Source organism: Aspergillus caelatus, assembly GCF_009193585.1.
Source record: "Aspergillus caelatus strain CBS 763.97 unplaced genomic scaffold BDV27scaffold_106, whole genome shotgun sequence".
In the NCBI taxonomy this organism is placed as follows: domain Eukaryota; kingdom Fungi; phylum Ascomycota; class Eurotiomycetes; order Eurotiales; family Aspergillaceae; genus Aspergillus; species Aspergillus caelatus.
In genome coordinates, this window is record NW_022475369.1 from 64,540 (window position 1) to 78,804 (window position 14,265).

General features: G+C 54.9%; 3 protein-coding genes across 3 annotated transcripts; all 3 read left to right on the forward strand.

Moving 5' to 3' along the window:
* Positions 1–1,197: 1,197 nt before the first annotated feature.
* Positions 1,198–4,309, forward strand: fmpC (ATP-grasp enzyme fsqD; the record flags this gene model as incomplete). Its single annotated transcript, XM_032073888.1, has 2 exons — positions 1,198–1,255; positions 2,437–4,309. The coding sequence occupies 2 exons, from the start codon at positions 1,198–1,200 to the stop codon at positions 4,122–4,124; spliced, it is 1,746 nt and encodes a 581-aa protein (XP_031926820.1). The 3' UTR covers positions 4,125–4,309.
* A 73-nt stretch (positions 4,310–4,382) lies between these two features.
* fmpD (ABC-type transporter fsqE) lies at positions 4,383–8,506 on the forward strand. The gene is made up of 4 exons (XM_032076533.1): positions 4,383–5,773; positions 5,826–6,660; positions 6,716–8,059; positions 8,117–8,506. The coding sequence occupies exons 1-4, from the start codon at positions 4,468–4,470 to the stop codon at positions 8,463–8,465; spliced, it is 3,834 nt and encodes a 1,277-aa protein (XP_031926821.1). The 5' UTR covers positions 4,383–4,467; the 3' UTR covers positions 8,466–8,506.
* Positions 8,507–8,859: 353 nt separating this feature from the next.
* On the forward strand, positions 8,860–13,963 carry fmpE (nonribosomal peptide synthetase-like enzyme fsqF; the record flags this gene model as incomplete). Its single annotated transcript, XM_032073889.1, has 5 exons — positions 8,860–9,171; positions 9,562–10,655; positions 10,686–12,461; positions 12,681–12,904; positions 12,975–13,963. The coding sequence occupies 5 exons, from the start codon at positions 8,860–8,862 to the stop codon at positions 13,961–13,963; spliced, it is 4,395 nt and encodes a 1,464-aa protein (XP_031926822.1).
* Between the last annotated feature and the right edge of the window lie 302 nt (positions 13,964–14,265).

Genomic DNA, 14,265 nt, shown 5'->3' on the forward strand with positions numbered 1-14,265 from the left:
CGCCCTCACTCATTTAGGGCTCCGAGTGTCGTCGGGGGGTAGAATGCTCCAGGTCCATTCATGCATGGTAAACGTAGACGCCGACCTTCGGTCAACAAATCCGATGCCTACACAGTGTAGCTAAGTCTCTGGCTAGGGCTATGGTTATCATTGAGTCGAATCTGAGAGTAATGCAATGAATCTATGATGGGTTCTGGATATATCGTCTTCAGGAAAGCATAGAAAACTGGCATGGGGCAGCAAGCACAAAAAACATCAGGAACCCAATCCACATGACATATTATATATACTCTTCTTAGATAGACAGCCGAATATACAGTTTTGACGTGATATCGGGATGCGGAAACACCATAAGCACCGAGGGTGCCCATATGCCTTCCTCTAGAAGAGGGTCTATCAACTCCGACGACCCTGGCAACTCTTCAGCATTCATATCTACAGGAAGCTGAACTACCACCAGCACCACCGCCTCAACCCACATTCGTCACACTTCGATAGCAATGGCAAGCCATATTCAAATGATTCTCCCAGACCTAAAGGCCCATCTAAGCCAGGGTCAGGGTCAAGGTCACACCCAGGACAACGCCGATGTATCCAGGGGTCTTCAGCTCGTCGATATCCGTCGTCAGACAGCACCCACCAGCCTCGTCCCTCTGATCCTCGCCGGCCTTCGAAGCAAGGAACGCGAGTTACCCGGTCTCCTGCTCTGGAACGACTGTGGCTTGTCCCTCTTCGATGCTGTCCTCGAGTCTCCGGATTATTATCTCACTAGAAGGGAGTGGTCCTTGCTCTGTGCAGCGGTACATGAGATCGTCTCGACAATTCAGTCGGGAGATAGACTGATTGAGCTGGGTGCTGGGTGAGTGACTTGCAAGAGTTCTGAAAGGCAGAAGGAAAAATCTTGGCTCGAGTCTTCAGCTGATAAGCGAGTCTAGGAATATGAAAAAAACCGCCCTCATACTCCGTGCATTGCAGTCCCAACGAAAGAGCATCACCTATATAGCCTGTGATGTCGACCGCGTCGCTCTCCAACGCGGCATCCGCTACCTGCAATCACTTTTCCCGTCCACAAGCTCAGGCGGGATCCGGATCCGAGGCCTCGTCGCCACATACGAAGACTGCGCATCCTGGCTCCAGCACAGTCCAAGCCCCAACGGCAATGGCAGCCGAACAACCCTAATGTGGCTTGGCAACAGCATGGCAAACTACACCACCTCCGACGCAGCATCCTATATTCGCGCCTTCCTCTCCACAGGTGCGTCCCTAATCGTCGCTGTCGACGGGAGCAAGGACAAATCAGAAATTGCACGGGCGTACGAAGGACCCGCGAACCAGAAATTCGTGATGAACGGGCTCGCACATGCGAATGAACTGCTCGGAGCCCAGGTGTTTGATCCACGGGACTGGGGTTTCCGGGGCAGATGGAATCAGAACACATGGATGCATGAGAGCTTTTATGTTGCAGAGCGAGATTTAGTGGTCACTGTGATGGGGGAGAGATTTGAGTTTAGGAAAGGAGACGTGATGAGATCTATAAGGAGTGGAAAGTGGCCGAGGAGCAAGATGGTGAGTGTTTGTGAGGAGGCTGGGGGTGTGGTGGTAGATTGTTGGGTGGATGAGAAAGAGTTCTATGGTATGTCTATCAAAGAAATATCCTTGACGGATTGGATCCATGCTAATTTGGTTTGTCTAGGGTTCTACGTGATTGAGGAAGGATTGGGACGCTGCCTGTGAGAAGGCACTTGACAGCTGTGAATCGTGATTAGATCTTCTTAGGGCTTTTCACACACATAGACGTATTGATACACAGTAAGATTATTTACCAAGCTAGACATGTCTGGCCAATTGAAACCCTACCTAAAATTAATTTTCGGACCGAACTCGGGCGCTGACATTCGGTCCGAAAACCCCCTTAGTTGGAGTATTATTAGGTATTAGGTCTCGGGTAACCTCGGCGTCTCGTTGATGACGAGCTCATCGGAAAGCCATGGGATGGCAGGTAATAAGATACAAGTCATCATGGCAACATTGCCCTGTCACAACTATCTCGCGAAGGTCTGCATTCTTGATCCATCATATAATACTATACTACTACTATATGTACCATGCCCACCTCGCACAGAGTCCAAGTCCGGTCGAAGAAAGATGAGGTTAAGCTACGTACCACAGCCTGAAATGGACCCTGCTAACACTTCATAGACCTCGTCCGGGAGTACTGGTGGTCTCTTCTAGATGTCCCCAACACTGAGCGAACCTGGCAGTCCATCGACCTCTTGCTATGGGAGGGCCATACCTCTCAAACAGCCGATGTCCTCGCGGCCCCCGAAGATGCCTACATCTATCAAGTGTGCAATGACGAAGCGCCGGCAGAGATCACGGCATCTGCTCTGGGCTCCGCAGCAGCACTTCAGTTTCTTTGGGAGACTCTTCGTGCAGCAGCCGCGTCAGGGAAACGCGCCGTGAAACTGATTGTCCCGCTCCACAGCGGATACATAATCCGCTCGAATATCATCCCACTGCGACTCCGCGACTCGCAGCACATCGAGTCGGCCATCTCCTTCGCCCAACCGCTACAGACCTACAACGGCCAACGTGTTTCCATCTCGACTTCAACGGACTTAACAACACTCATTTCGGCTGCCACCGCCGGCCTAATCCTCTACCCTGACAGCACACCGGGAAGCGACGCGGTCGAGTCAGACCTAGACAACAGACTCTCCTTCCCCTGGATCCAACCCGGCACCCCCCAACGCAAGACCCTGGCTCTAGTCGACGCTAACAGCGCCCATCCTCAAGACGGGCTCGGCTTCTACCGCGCCGCGCGTGAGCTAGGCATCAACGTAGTGGTGCTAGAGAATGCAGGGCACTGGCTCGAGGACCCGGCACAGACCCACTGGCGTGAGGCATTCATTCCGACGCGCTTGACGAACCCGCCGGAACCCGACGTAGGGAGCCACATCCTGGCCTCGCTGCGGGCGTATGGGAAACCCGTAGATGGGATCGTGACATTCGCTGACTCGTTCTGGTACTACATTGCGCAGATCGCGCCGGTGCTTGGGCTGCAGACGACACCGCCGGACTCGCTCCGCATCGCGACGAATAAGTTTCTCACGAGCAAGCATGTGGGCCACGAGGCATACTCTGCAAGCAGCCTTGATGAAGCGTTCGCCATTGCAGAGAAGGTGGATCTCCCCTATCCGCTTATTGTCAAGCCATGCGACGGCTGGAGCTCTGAAGGTGTATCCCGAGTCGACACTCCCGATGCGCTCCCAGCCGCTATCAAGTCCATCGACACCTTGCGCCATGGCACTGAATTTGTAATAGAGCGGTACTGCTCCGGTCCCGAGGTAGACGTCAATCTAGTCCTTCTAGATGGCGAAATTCTCTTCGCAGAGGTCTGCGATGACCTTCCTAAGTCCGCCGACATCAACGGGCCAACCGTAGGCTCACTAACAAACTTCCACGAGCTGAATAGCGTCTACCCCTCTGCTCTTCCCGAGAAAGAACTTGATCTCCTCATTACCAGCTTTGCAGGCACGCTGTCATCCCTGGGGATTCGGAACGGGGTCATGCACCTAGAAGGCCGAGTCGAGAACTCGACAATGGACTACCGTGAAGCTAACGGCATCATCGATCTGCACCAGCGCAACGATGTCTCCCGGTCCCATCAACCTTCAGCCTGGCTAATCGAAATAAACCCCCGCCCGCTCGGCATGACCGGCTCACACATCATCGAATCCACCTACGGCATCGACTACTGGGCCCTGGCTGCCATCCTAGGCGTCAACGACAAACCCCGAGCTCGCGCCCTCGCGGTTCCCTACAAATCTGGCCCCCAATATACAGCAATCATGGTCTTCATCCCGGCGGACTTCTCCATAGAAAGCGAGGGGATCTTCGTCAGCGACGATATCTGCGCGGATTTGATTGCGCGCCGACCAGATTTGGGGCAGAGTATTAGTCGGTGTGCGACCCTTGTGAAACGCGGGGAGAAGGTGAGACATCCGAGTACAGGGAAGCATACGTTTTTGGCGTATTTCAATGTGTTTTCGCGTGTGGGACGGGCGGAGGCGTTGAGGTTGGCGAGGGAGGTGAGGGAAGAGGTTAGGTATTCTTTTATTTAGGGACAATGGTCAGTGGCAATGGTTGCTACCGATATCCTCAACCATTATCTACCTGGACAGTCCGTAAAAGGTCTATGTGCGTTAGTGAGAGGCTTGGATGTGCAGTGTCGGGATATGGAGTTAGGGCCGACGTTACATTCGGACCGAAGGCTTAATCCTTAGCTATACATCTAGGTAGTATAGTAGTAACAGATAATAATACAGAGCTCCCCCATAGATTCCGCGGTTATCACGCAATCTGAGGCCCTAGTTCAGCCACTTAAAGGCTAGCAAGCAGCTCTCGTTCGCGGATGAAACCGCTAATTCCCTGCCCCTCTCTTATACTTGTCCGTCTACCCACGCAATGTCCTCCTGTATAGCCTCCCAGCAGGACGACCCTGAGCGCGAGCGCCAGCGCGTTATCCTAGACCGTCAGCTCCACGGCCTAGATAATGGAACATCACCAAAACACAATGTTTTAACGTACGCGTCCATCTCAGACCGAACCATTCTGTCTGTGAGTTCCATCTGCGCAATCCTAGCTGGCGCCCTGAACCCGCTCGTGCCAGTCATCTACGGTCTCCTAGTCAGCGTCTTCGACGGCTTCGAGGCCGGCACTGTCGAGGCGTCCGAGCTCCGCTCTAAGATCGCCACGTTCTCGCTGTACTATGTCTATCTCAGTATCGCGCTGTTTGTGCTTACCTACGTCGCGACGGTCGGGTTCTACTATGCCGGTGATCGTATTGCTCGTGCCCTGCGGACAGCGTATCTATCCGCCATCCTGCGGCAGAATATGGCCTTTTTTGATACCCTGGGGCCAGGGGAGATCACCAGCCGGATCATGTCGGACATGGGGACTGTGCAGGAGGCGGTTACGAGTAAATTGGCGGTGATGCTCACGGCGCTCGCGACGTTCTGTGCGGCGTTCGTGGTCGCCTTTATAATGTACTGGAAGACCGCATTAATTATAAGCCCGTTTTTCGTGGTCATGATAGTCACGGAGAGTCTCGGGGGTGCGTATATGGTGAAGCACCACAGGCGGGCTATGGAGCTGTATACCCAAGCGGCGGGGGTGGTTGAGGAGGCCGTCGGTGCGATCAAGCATGTCACGGCGTTTAGTATCCAGTCTCTGCTGTCCAACCGGTATCGGGAAGTGTTAGAACAGGCCGGGAGGGCAGACCGCAAGGCGGAGAATATGGTTGCTGTGATGATTGCGTGGATGAACGCCATGCCGAATCTCATCTATGCGCTTGCGTTCTGGGCTGGTTCGATTTACCTTGTTCGCGGAGAGATGACCATTGCCGAAGTGAGTTCGACGACTCTGGCGGTCACGATTGGGTCGTTTGCGATTATTCGCATTGCGCCGTCGGCGCAGGCGTTGCTTTCCGGCATCGCGATTACGGGCAAGGTGCTTGAGGCCATTGCCAGGCGGTCGCCGCAGGATCCTTTGGCGGCAGAGGGAGAGCAGCTGGAGGGCGTGCAGGGAGAGATTCTGTTCGACAACGTTGGACTGGTCTATCCCTCTCGAGAGGAGGTAGATATTCTTCGGGGGTTGTCGCTGAGGTGTGGTGCGATGAAGAAGACGGCGATTGTAGGCTCGTCTGGAAGTGGAAAGAGCAGTGTATTCGGGTTGTTGGAGCGGTTCTACGAGCCGACAAGCGGAGCAGTTCGTAAGTGTTTCGCGTCTATTGTAGTCCGTTATACTCATTCTGACTGTTTTAGTACTGGACGGACGCGACATTCAATCCCTCAACCTCCGCTGGCTGCGTAGCCAGATCGCCCTGGTGGATCAAATACCCGTCCTCTTCAACGGGACGATCCTCGAAAATATCCTATACGGAGCCCAAGACATGTTTAGCCAGCTGTCCCCAGCCGAGCAACAAGAGCGAGCCATCCAAGCAGCAAAAATGGCCGATGCCCACAACTTCATCGCCACATTGCCGGACGGCTACTATACCCCAGTCGGAGAGAAAGGCCTGCAGCTGTCCGGAGGTCAGAGACAGCGTGTTGCAATTGCTCGGGCCCTGATCAAGAACCCTAGGATCCTGCTTCTGGATGAGGCCACGGCGGCTCTTGATTCAAAATCGGAGGCTACGGTCCAGCGAGCCTTGGATGCGGCATCGCAGAACCGCACCACAATTATTGTTGCACACCGGCTTTCGACAATCCGGAACGTGGACCATATTATTGTGCTGGAACAGGGCAGAGTGGTGGAAGAAGGGGTACACGAGGCACTCATCGCGCAGGACGGCGTATATGCTGCTTTGGTACGAAAGCAGCAGCTTGTGGAGGCTGAAAGCACGGAGAACGCTGATCTGTCTGTTGATGAAGCGGAATCGCACTTGGATGGAGCTGCTGTGTCTTATATCGACGAGAAAGCGACGATAAAGGAAGAAATTGCCCGACAGTCCGAGCCGACAGAGCAGCAAACAAAGGGCGCCGGTGGGCTCAGTGCTCTGCAAACCCTCACCTTCATCGCACACCTAAGCAAGCGCGACTGGAAGATTCTGCTTTTCGGTCTATCCAATGCCATTCTAGCGGGCTTGACGATCCCAGTGTAGGTCCCCCTTAAGGCATCATTTTCCAAACTCACTTACCTATCTATCCTCCAGGCAATCCGTCTTCTTCGCGAAAATCCTCGCCGTCATTGGCCTCCCCTCCTCTCAATACCACCAGCTCCGCAGCGAAGTGAACTTCTGGTCGGGCTTGTACGTGATGCTCACCGGGACAACCTTCATCTTCTGGCTCGGCGTGGAAATCGCCCTCTCCCTTGCAACCCAAAAGCTCGCCCAACGCGTTCGCGAAATCTGCTTCCGCGCAATCCTAATCCAGGACATGGCCTTCTTTGATATACAAATAAACTCCCCCAGCGCATTGTCCAGTGTCCTCTCAAAAACCACCAACGATCTCGCCGGCATGGGAGGGCCTGTGCTTGGTGGGATACTGACATTCGTCTCGACAATTGTCGCGGGGATCGTCCTCTCCCTCGCTATCGGCTGGAAGCTAGCCCTCGTGTGCACAGCGACCATCCCCATCGTCGTGGCGTGCGGTTGGCTCCGCCTCCAAGTCCTCTCAACCTTCGACAGTAAAGTCCGACAGAGCGGCCTCGAAGCAGCCTCGTACGCCGGTGAACTCGTCCGCACAGTCCGCACCGTTGCATCACTGGGAATCGAGGAACGAGCCCTAGCCCGCTACGAGGGGATTCTGGAAGCCCAAGGCGCGAAATCGCTGCGGTCTATCTTAGTCGCTTCAGCACTGTACGCGGCGTCGGCGTCGATTGTGTACATGTGTGCGGCGCTGGCGTTCTGGTATGGGGGTACCCTGATCGCTAATCACGAGTACTCGACCTTCCAGGTGTATATTTGCTTCGTGGCACTGATCTCGGGCAGCCAGATTGCGGGGAGTATCTTTACTTTTGCACCTGAGGCCAGTAAGGCGATGCATGCGGCGAAGGACTTGAGGGGGATTATGGACCTTAGACCTACAATTAACAAGATGCAGCGGGATCCAGCAACCCAGGTGCCTGAGCAGAATGCCAGGTCGGAGAAGAGTCAGAGCGCGAAGGCAGTCCGCATCGAGTTTCAAAACGTCTCCTTCACCTACCCTTCCCGACCTGGACGAGTAGCGCTAGATAACCTCACCATCACCGTTGAACCAGGCCAGACCCTAGCACTAGTCGGTCACAGCGGTAGCGGCAAGAGTACAACTGTTTCGCTGCTAGAGCGGTTCTACGAGCCCGATGCAGGGAGGATTCTTATCGATGGGCGTGACATCAGATGTCGGGATGTAGACGAGCACCGCCGAGATCTGAGTCTGGTGAGTCAGGAGAATGTAGTCTTTTCAGGCACGATAAGAGAGAATATTGCGGTTGGGTTGGCGGGGCAGGAGGTAAGTGAGGAGAGGATTCTCGAGGCGTGTGGGCAGGCGAATATTCTGGACTTTGTACAGTCTCTCCCGTGAGTCCACTGTCCCAGACTTTCAACTTTCTTATCACCAAACTAACTACATTCCAGCAACGGCCTATCAACAATAGTAGGCACCGGCGGAAGCATGCTGAGCGGCGGCCAAAAGCAACGCATTGCCTTGGCGCGAGCATTCCTCCGGCACCCCAAGGTGCTCTTACTAGACGAGGCAACCTCAGCGCTGGACGCGCACTCTGAAGCCCTTGTGCAGGCAGTTATGGATCGGATCCGGACGGACAGGACGACGATTATGGTTGCGCATCGGCTTAGTACGGTGCAGGGCGCGGATGTCATTGGAGTTTTGGAGCAGGGAAGGTTGGTGGAATTGGGGAATCACGAGGCGCTTATGGGGAAGAGGGGGATTTACTGGGAGATGGTTGGGATGCAGAATTTGCACTGAGCGTTACATCTAATATCGGGTGGACAGGCAGTTATATAAATATACAGATTACGATTCCGGCGCGTATCCGAGACTGAAATGTTATAGGAAAATGTAGCTGCCAAAACGAACAGCCTTCTGATGTCTGTCTAGCGATACCCAGTGCCCTGTACCATTTCGTTCCCTCGTCCTACTGTTGTGTATGATAGTGGATAGCTCTGTCGGGATCCAGTAGCTCGTCATAGCTGCAGGTGTCGTCCGAAGCCTCCGAGTGGAGCAGCCGAAAGTCTCCCCGAACACCGATATCAGTCTGGGGCTCAGGCCGAATCCGGTAGTTCATATACTTAGGCCAACGGGTCAGAATGCCTCCAGGACGCGAAGAATACATGGTAACCTTCTCGTATTCGTGCCCAATATGGTCATATACAATCCGGATTGCAATGGAGAAGTGGACGACGAGGTCGAGAATGCATTCTCTGACATCAAAAATACTGGTCCTCCCGATGTGTCCAGCTCCATCTCCACCTCCAGTCTCAGCATCCCTTCTACGCATCTGCCAGTCTTGACGAGCAGATCCAAACTGAATGCGCGCCCTGGTCTGGCAAAATCTTCTCCCTACGGATCGCTCGACACAACTAGATCGGCGCACGAAACACACGAAGCCCTAACCAGGACCTGGGCGATCCTGCTTCACCAATACGCGGTGTCGGACACCGTCGCCTTTGCGGTCATTGACCGAGCCACAGGAGCAAAGCTGGTCGTCTCGCGATGGTCAAACACAGGGCCCCAGTTACAGTCAGTCCCTTTCATCTCTTCGCAACATGGCAATCGCGTCAATACCGCCCTCGATTTCAACAATACCTATCACGCCAGCAATGCAGACGAGTCCGGGTTCAGCTACCTCCTGCATTGGTCGAAGGAAGGTGGAGGAGATCTCCGCCTTTACACTGTCCAGCGCAGCGTACCTCCGAAGTTCGCATCGGCGCTATGGGCGACTCTGCTGGAAATTCATACCCAAGTCCGCACCGCCGATCCAGGAATGTCTCAGCGACGTATACCCATCAGCAAAGCAGACCAGCGAGCTATTGCTTCCTTTATTCCTGTTCCGCTGTTTGAGGAACGACAATCCCTCCACGGCCTCTTCCTCAAATCTGCACGTGCAACCCCCCACGCGCCCGCCGTACACGGCTGGGATGGACAGTTCACCTACGCGGAGCTCGACCGTCTTTCTAGCATTGTGGCTAGCCAGCTCCTGCGCCGGGGAATCAGCCGCGGCAAGCCAGTCCCATTCATCTTTGAGAAGAGCGTGTGGATGGTTGTAGCGATTCTGGGGATCCTCAAGGCCGGCGCTGCCGTCGTCTCGATTGATCCCGCGCAGCCGCCGTCTCGTGCGAGGGAGATCCTCCGAGAGACTAGGGCAACGATAGTCCTAACATCTACCACCCAAGCCTCGAACTCGAGCTTTTTAAACCTCGTCGAGATAATCCCTATCTCGTCGGATACTGTGCGCACGGATACGGGCCCTGGATTTGAAGACACATTCCTGCCGACAGTGCACAGCCAGGATCCAGCGGTTATTATTTTTACGTCAGGCTCAACCGGTAAGCCCAAAGGAATCGTCATCCAGCATGGCGCCGTAGCGACGCGCATGGTAGCCGAGGGTCGAGCCTTCCAATACCACGGGGCTCGAACGTTGCAATTTGCCGCCTCAACCTGGGACATCTTCATGACGGATATCTTTACCACGCTGACCTTCAACGGCTGCGTGTGTATCCCTAGCGAGGAAGACCGGCGATTCAACCTAGTCAAATTCTGCACAGAATTCGAGGTCTCCCTGGCCCTCATCACACCGACCCTGGCCAACCTCCTCAACCCGGTAAGCTTCCCGACTCTCAGGACTCTAATATTCGGAGGCGAAGCACTCCGCGAAGAGGTGGTCGCCAAATGGGAAAGTGCCAATCGCGTTACCCTGTATCAGGGCTACGGACCCGCCGAGACGGGACCTTGCGTCGCTGCCGGGCTAGCTAAGAGACCAGAGATTCTGGGCTACGCGCTCGACAATTCCGTCTGTGTCCTTGTGAACCCGCAGGACCCGACCCAGCTCGTCCCACTGGGAGCCGTCGGGGAGCTCGTCGTTGGCGGGCCGAGCCTGCTCCGGGAATACCTCAACGACACGACCAAGACTAAGGATGCCATCATTGACAATCCGCCGTGGGCATATGACCTTACGACGCCCGTCAGGCGATTTTACCGCACGGGCGATCTCCTCCGGTACAGCATTGATACGCTCGATGGGCGGTTCGAGTTTGTGGGGAGAATAGACGACCAGGTGAAGTATCATGGGCAAAGGGTTGAGCTGCGTGAGATCGAATATCACCTGGGTATTTTGCCAGGAGTGGATGGCTGTCTTGTGACGCTGGTTAAGGAGGGATATTTCAAGGACCGGTTGGTGGCGGTCGTGCAGCAGGGGGAGGCCAGCGGTAGCTTGGGAGTTGGGCAACCGCTTTCAGTTCGTCCCAATTCGACTCTTACACTCGCAGTGGTAAGAGAGTTCCTGGCCTCCCGGTTGCCAGAGTTCATGATTCCTAATGAGCTGCTGGTTGTGGATGCATTGCCGCATAACAGCTCGATGAAGCTGGACCGGTCACTCGTCGCCAAATGGCTCTCCGGGCTGCAGAGTAGCCCGTCGTCACACACTACTGCGGCTCAGGAGATAGAAACTGGAGGACTCGAGTTACGGGCTGATGAGTCGACCGCGCAAGTCATTGCGCGGGAGTACGCTGACATTGTTGCAGGCGGTATTATCGCCCGTCGGCAGGAGTACGAGGGCCGGGACTTCAACCTACAGGATGGTGGGATCGACTCGATCCAGATCATGTCGCTGTCCATGCGGTTGACTGGGCTGTTTGGGTTCCAGGTGCCCATGAAAGATCTCCTGAGTTCAAGAGCCACGGTGCGGGCAATTGCTGATGTCATTGATGCCAATATGGCCATTCGCAATAGAAATGGGGGAGCAGGTCCGGCGCGAAACGTGCAGAGTCCGTTAAGATCATCTGTCTCTGGCCCAGCACTTCAATCCCTTGAAGTAAATGCAAGTAGAGTCTTTCTGACTGGCGCGACGGGCTTCCTTGGTATTGAAATCCTACGGCAACTCCTCGCTCTCTCGACCACGCACGTTTACGCCTTGGTCCGGGCATCCTCAGAGGCTCAGGCTGAAGACCGCCTCATCCAAAAGGCCATCGCAGCTGGATGGTGGCAGTCTAGCTACCGTCCACGCCTCCATGTCTGGCAGGGGGATCTCACTCAGCCCCAACTCGGTCTCAATTCTTCACGCTGGCAGATGATTCAAGGCGAGACCTCCCCATCCATCGATGTAATCATCCACAATGGCGCCAAAGTCCACTACAGCCAGGACTATGAGGTCCTGAAGAAAACTAATGTCTCGCCGACAGTCGAGCTCCTCAAGGCGGTGCATGGCCGTTACGAGCCCCTACACAGCTTCGTCTTTGTCTCTGGGGGCACCCAGCTAGGCTTCGACGAGGGGAGTGACGAGAGGAACGCGAGCAAGGCGTTGCGTGGGTCAGGGTATTCTCGCTCCAAGGCTGTGGCGGAACAGGTTGTCCGCCGCTTTGCAAATCAGCAGAGCGCTAAGGCTCGACATGTGAGGATTGTGAAGCCGGGATTCATTATTGGCGATGCTGAGCGCGGAGTTGCGAGCCAGTCGGACTTTATCTGGCGGCTTGTTGCCGCGTCGGTTGAGATAGGGTTTTACATTGAGGAGGAGGCTGATGGGTGGCTCTTCGTCTCGGATATCACGCGTGTGGCGGGGTTGATTCTGCGCAGTGCGTTTGAGGACCAACTCCCATCTGTGGCTAAGGTGCTGGATGGCCTACGGTTCAAAGCACTGTGGGCTCTACTGCGAGATCAATTCGGTTTCGACCTGCAACCGCTCGCCCGCTCCCAGTGGCTCCTGAGGGTGCAGCAATCCGTATCCGAGAAAATGGAGAAACACCCCTTGTTCCCTCTGCTCTACCTGCTCGAAGCCAGTGATGATCCAGTCGGCGTCATTGACGGCGCACCGCCATCCCCCAGCGCTGGAGTTCTAGCCGCCATTGAAGCTAATATTACCCACCTCATCAGGGCAGGGTTCTTGAGCAGGCCGAACGCAGTATGGACACCAACAAGCTCGCAAGATAGCACAGTAGAGCCAGTGGCAGATGCAATTGATGTGCAAAGTCTGAGGAAAGAGTTCCCCGCTTTACACCAGGGCGTTGTGCCATTCAACAATGCGGCTGGAACTGTCCTGCACCATGAAGCTGCCGAAGCCACACACCGCTACATGACATCGTTCCCCTACGAGCTCGGCCGCAACGACCCAGCCAGCGCAGCAAAGACGCAGCGCATGGATGAAAAATTCACGGAGTTGGCTGCATTTATCAATGCCGAGCCTGATGAGATTGGTACGTACCTACCCTGCCTGAACCCATCTCCCGCATCTCAGAGTGCCTAACAAGTCGTTAACAATCCCAGCCTTCGGTCAATCAACAACCTTCCTCCTCCGGTCTCTAGGCCAAGCCCTAAAGCCCCTGCTAAACGCCGACTGTGAGATCATTGTCTCAAACCTTTGCCACGAAGCCAGCGCTGCCGCCTGGATCGCTCTAGCCAAAGACCTGAACATTGCTATCAAATGGTGGGCTCCACCGGCATCAGACGGGGACGATCCCGTCCTTTCCCTATCGACACTGAAGCCGCTACTGACGCCTAAAACCCGCATCGTGGCCTGCAATCACGTCTCCAACGTCGTCGGGACTATTCATCCTATCCGGCAGGTCGCGGATCTCGTCCATGCGATCCCGGGGGCTATCTTCGTTGTTGATGGGGTGGCCTTTGCACCGCACCGCCCCATCGACGTCAAGGCGCTAGATGTCGACTTCTACTGCTTTAGCTGGTACAAGCTCTTTGGGCCGCATGTGGCACAACTATATGGCCGGCGCGCGACGCAGAAACGCGCTCTCACAGGCATCGCCCACTTTTTCCTCGGCTCCATGCCAGGCCTTGACTGGCGCCTTCGACTCGGGGCTAACTCCTTCGAGCTGGAGGAGGGCCTTGTCCATATCACCCGGTACATCCACAAAGTCGGGTGGGACAACATCATCGCGCAGGAAACGGTCCTACAGGAGGTCTTCCTCTCATACCTCCGATCCCGGCCTGATACGTTCCGGATCTTCGGTCAAAAGTCTTCCGATCCCGGCAAGCGCGTGCCAGTGATTACGTTCCAGGTGCTTCGTGTCTCGCCGACTGCTGTGGCTGATGCAATCAACCAGAAAGGCCGGTTTAGGGTTGTTAGTGGGAATTGTTGGGCGCCGAGGCCGACGCATGATGTCCTGGGCTGTGGGGAGGAGGGGCTTATCAGGGTCAGTTTTGTGCATTATAATACTGTGGATGAGGTGAAGGAGTTTTGTGGGCAGATTGATGAGGTTTTGAAGGGGCTGAGAGGGGAAGGGGAGAGTAGTAACTAGGTCTTATCGAAGGTGTAGGTGGTATCTACAATCCAAATATGAAGTTTCTATGTATCTGTTTCGGGCTGTTTGGGTACTCAGGGAACGTCCACATATACAATGTACATACAATTGCACGAAGCTCTAGCTACATAGAAAGTCAATGTAGGTTTCATTGCCTACTATCCCTGGACAATTGTCGAGCCGGTCTACCTGCCACATTACTTGAAGTTCAATCCGAGGAATATGGTTCATACCCATGTAGGGCATTCCACGTCATACCACGCGACAAAGGCTGATTCGATACGGTCCACCTCTCTGTA

What these genes read in the sequence shown, in the direction of transcription:
- fmpD (XM_032076533.1), top strand. Translation starts at nt 4,468, where the DNA reads ATGTCCTCCTGTATAGCCTCCCAGCAGGACGACCCTGAGCGCGAGCGC. An exon ending in GCCGACAAGCGGAGCAGTTC is followed by an intron (nt 5,774 to 5,825) that starts GTAAGTGTTTCG and finishes TGACTGTTTTAG; the next exon opens with TACTGGACGGACGCGACATT. An exon ending in GCGGGCTTGACGATCCCAGT is followed by an intron (nt 6,661 to 6,715) that starts GTAGGTCCCCCT and finishes TCTATCCTCCAG; the next exon opens with GCAATCCGTCTTCTTCGCGA.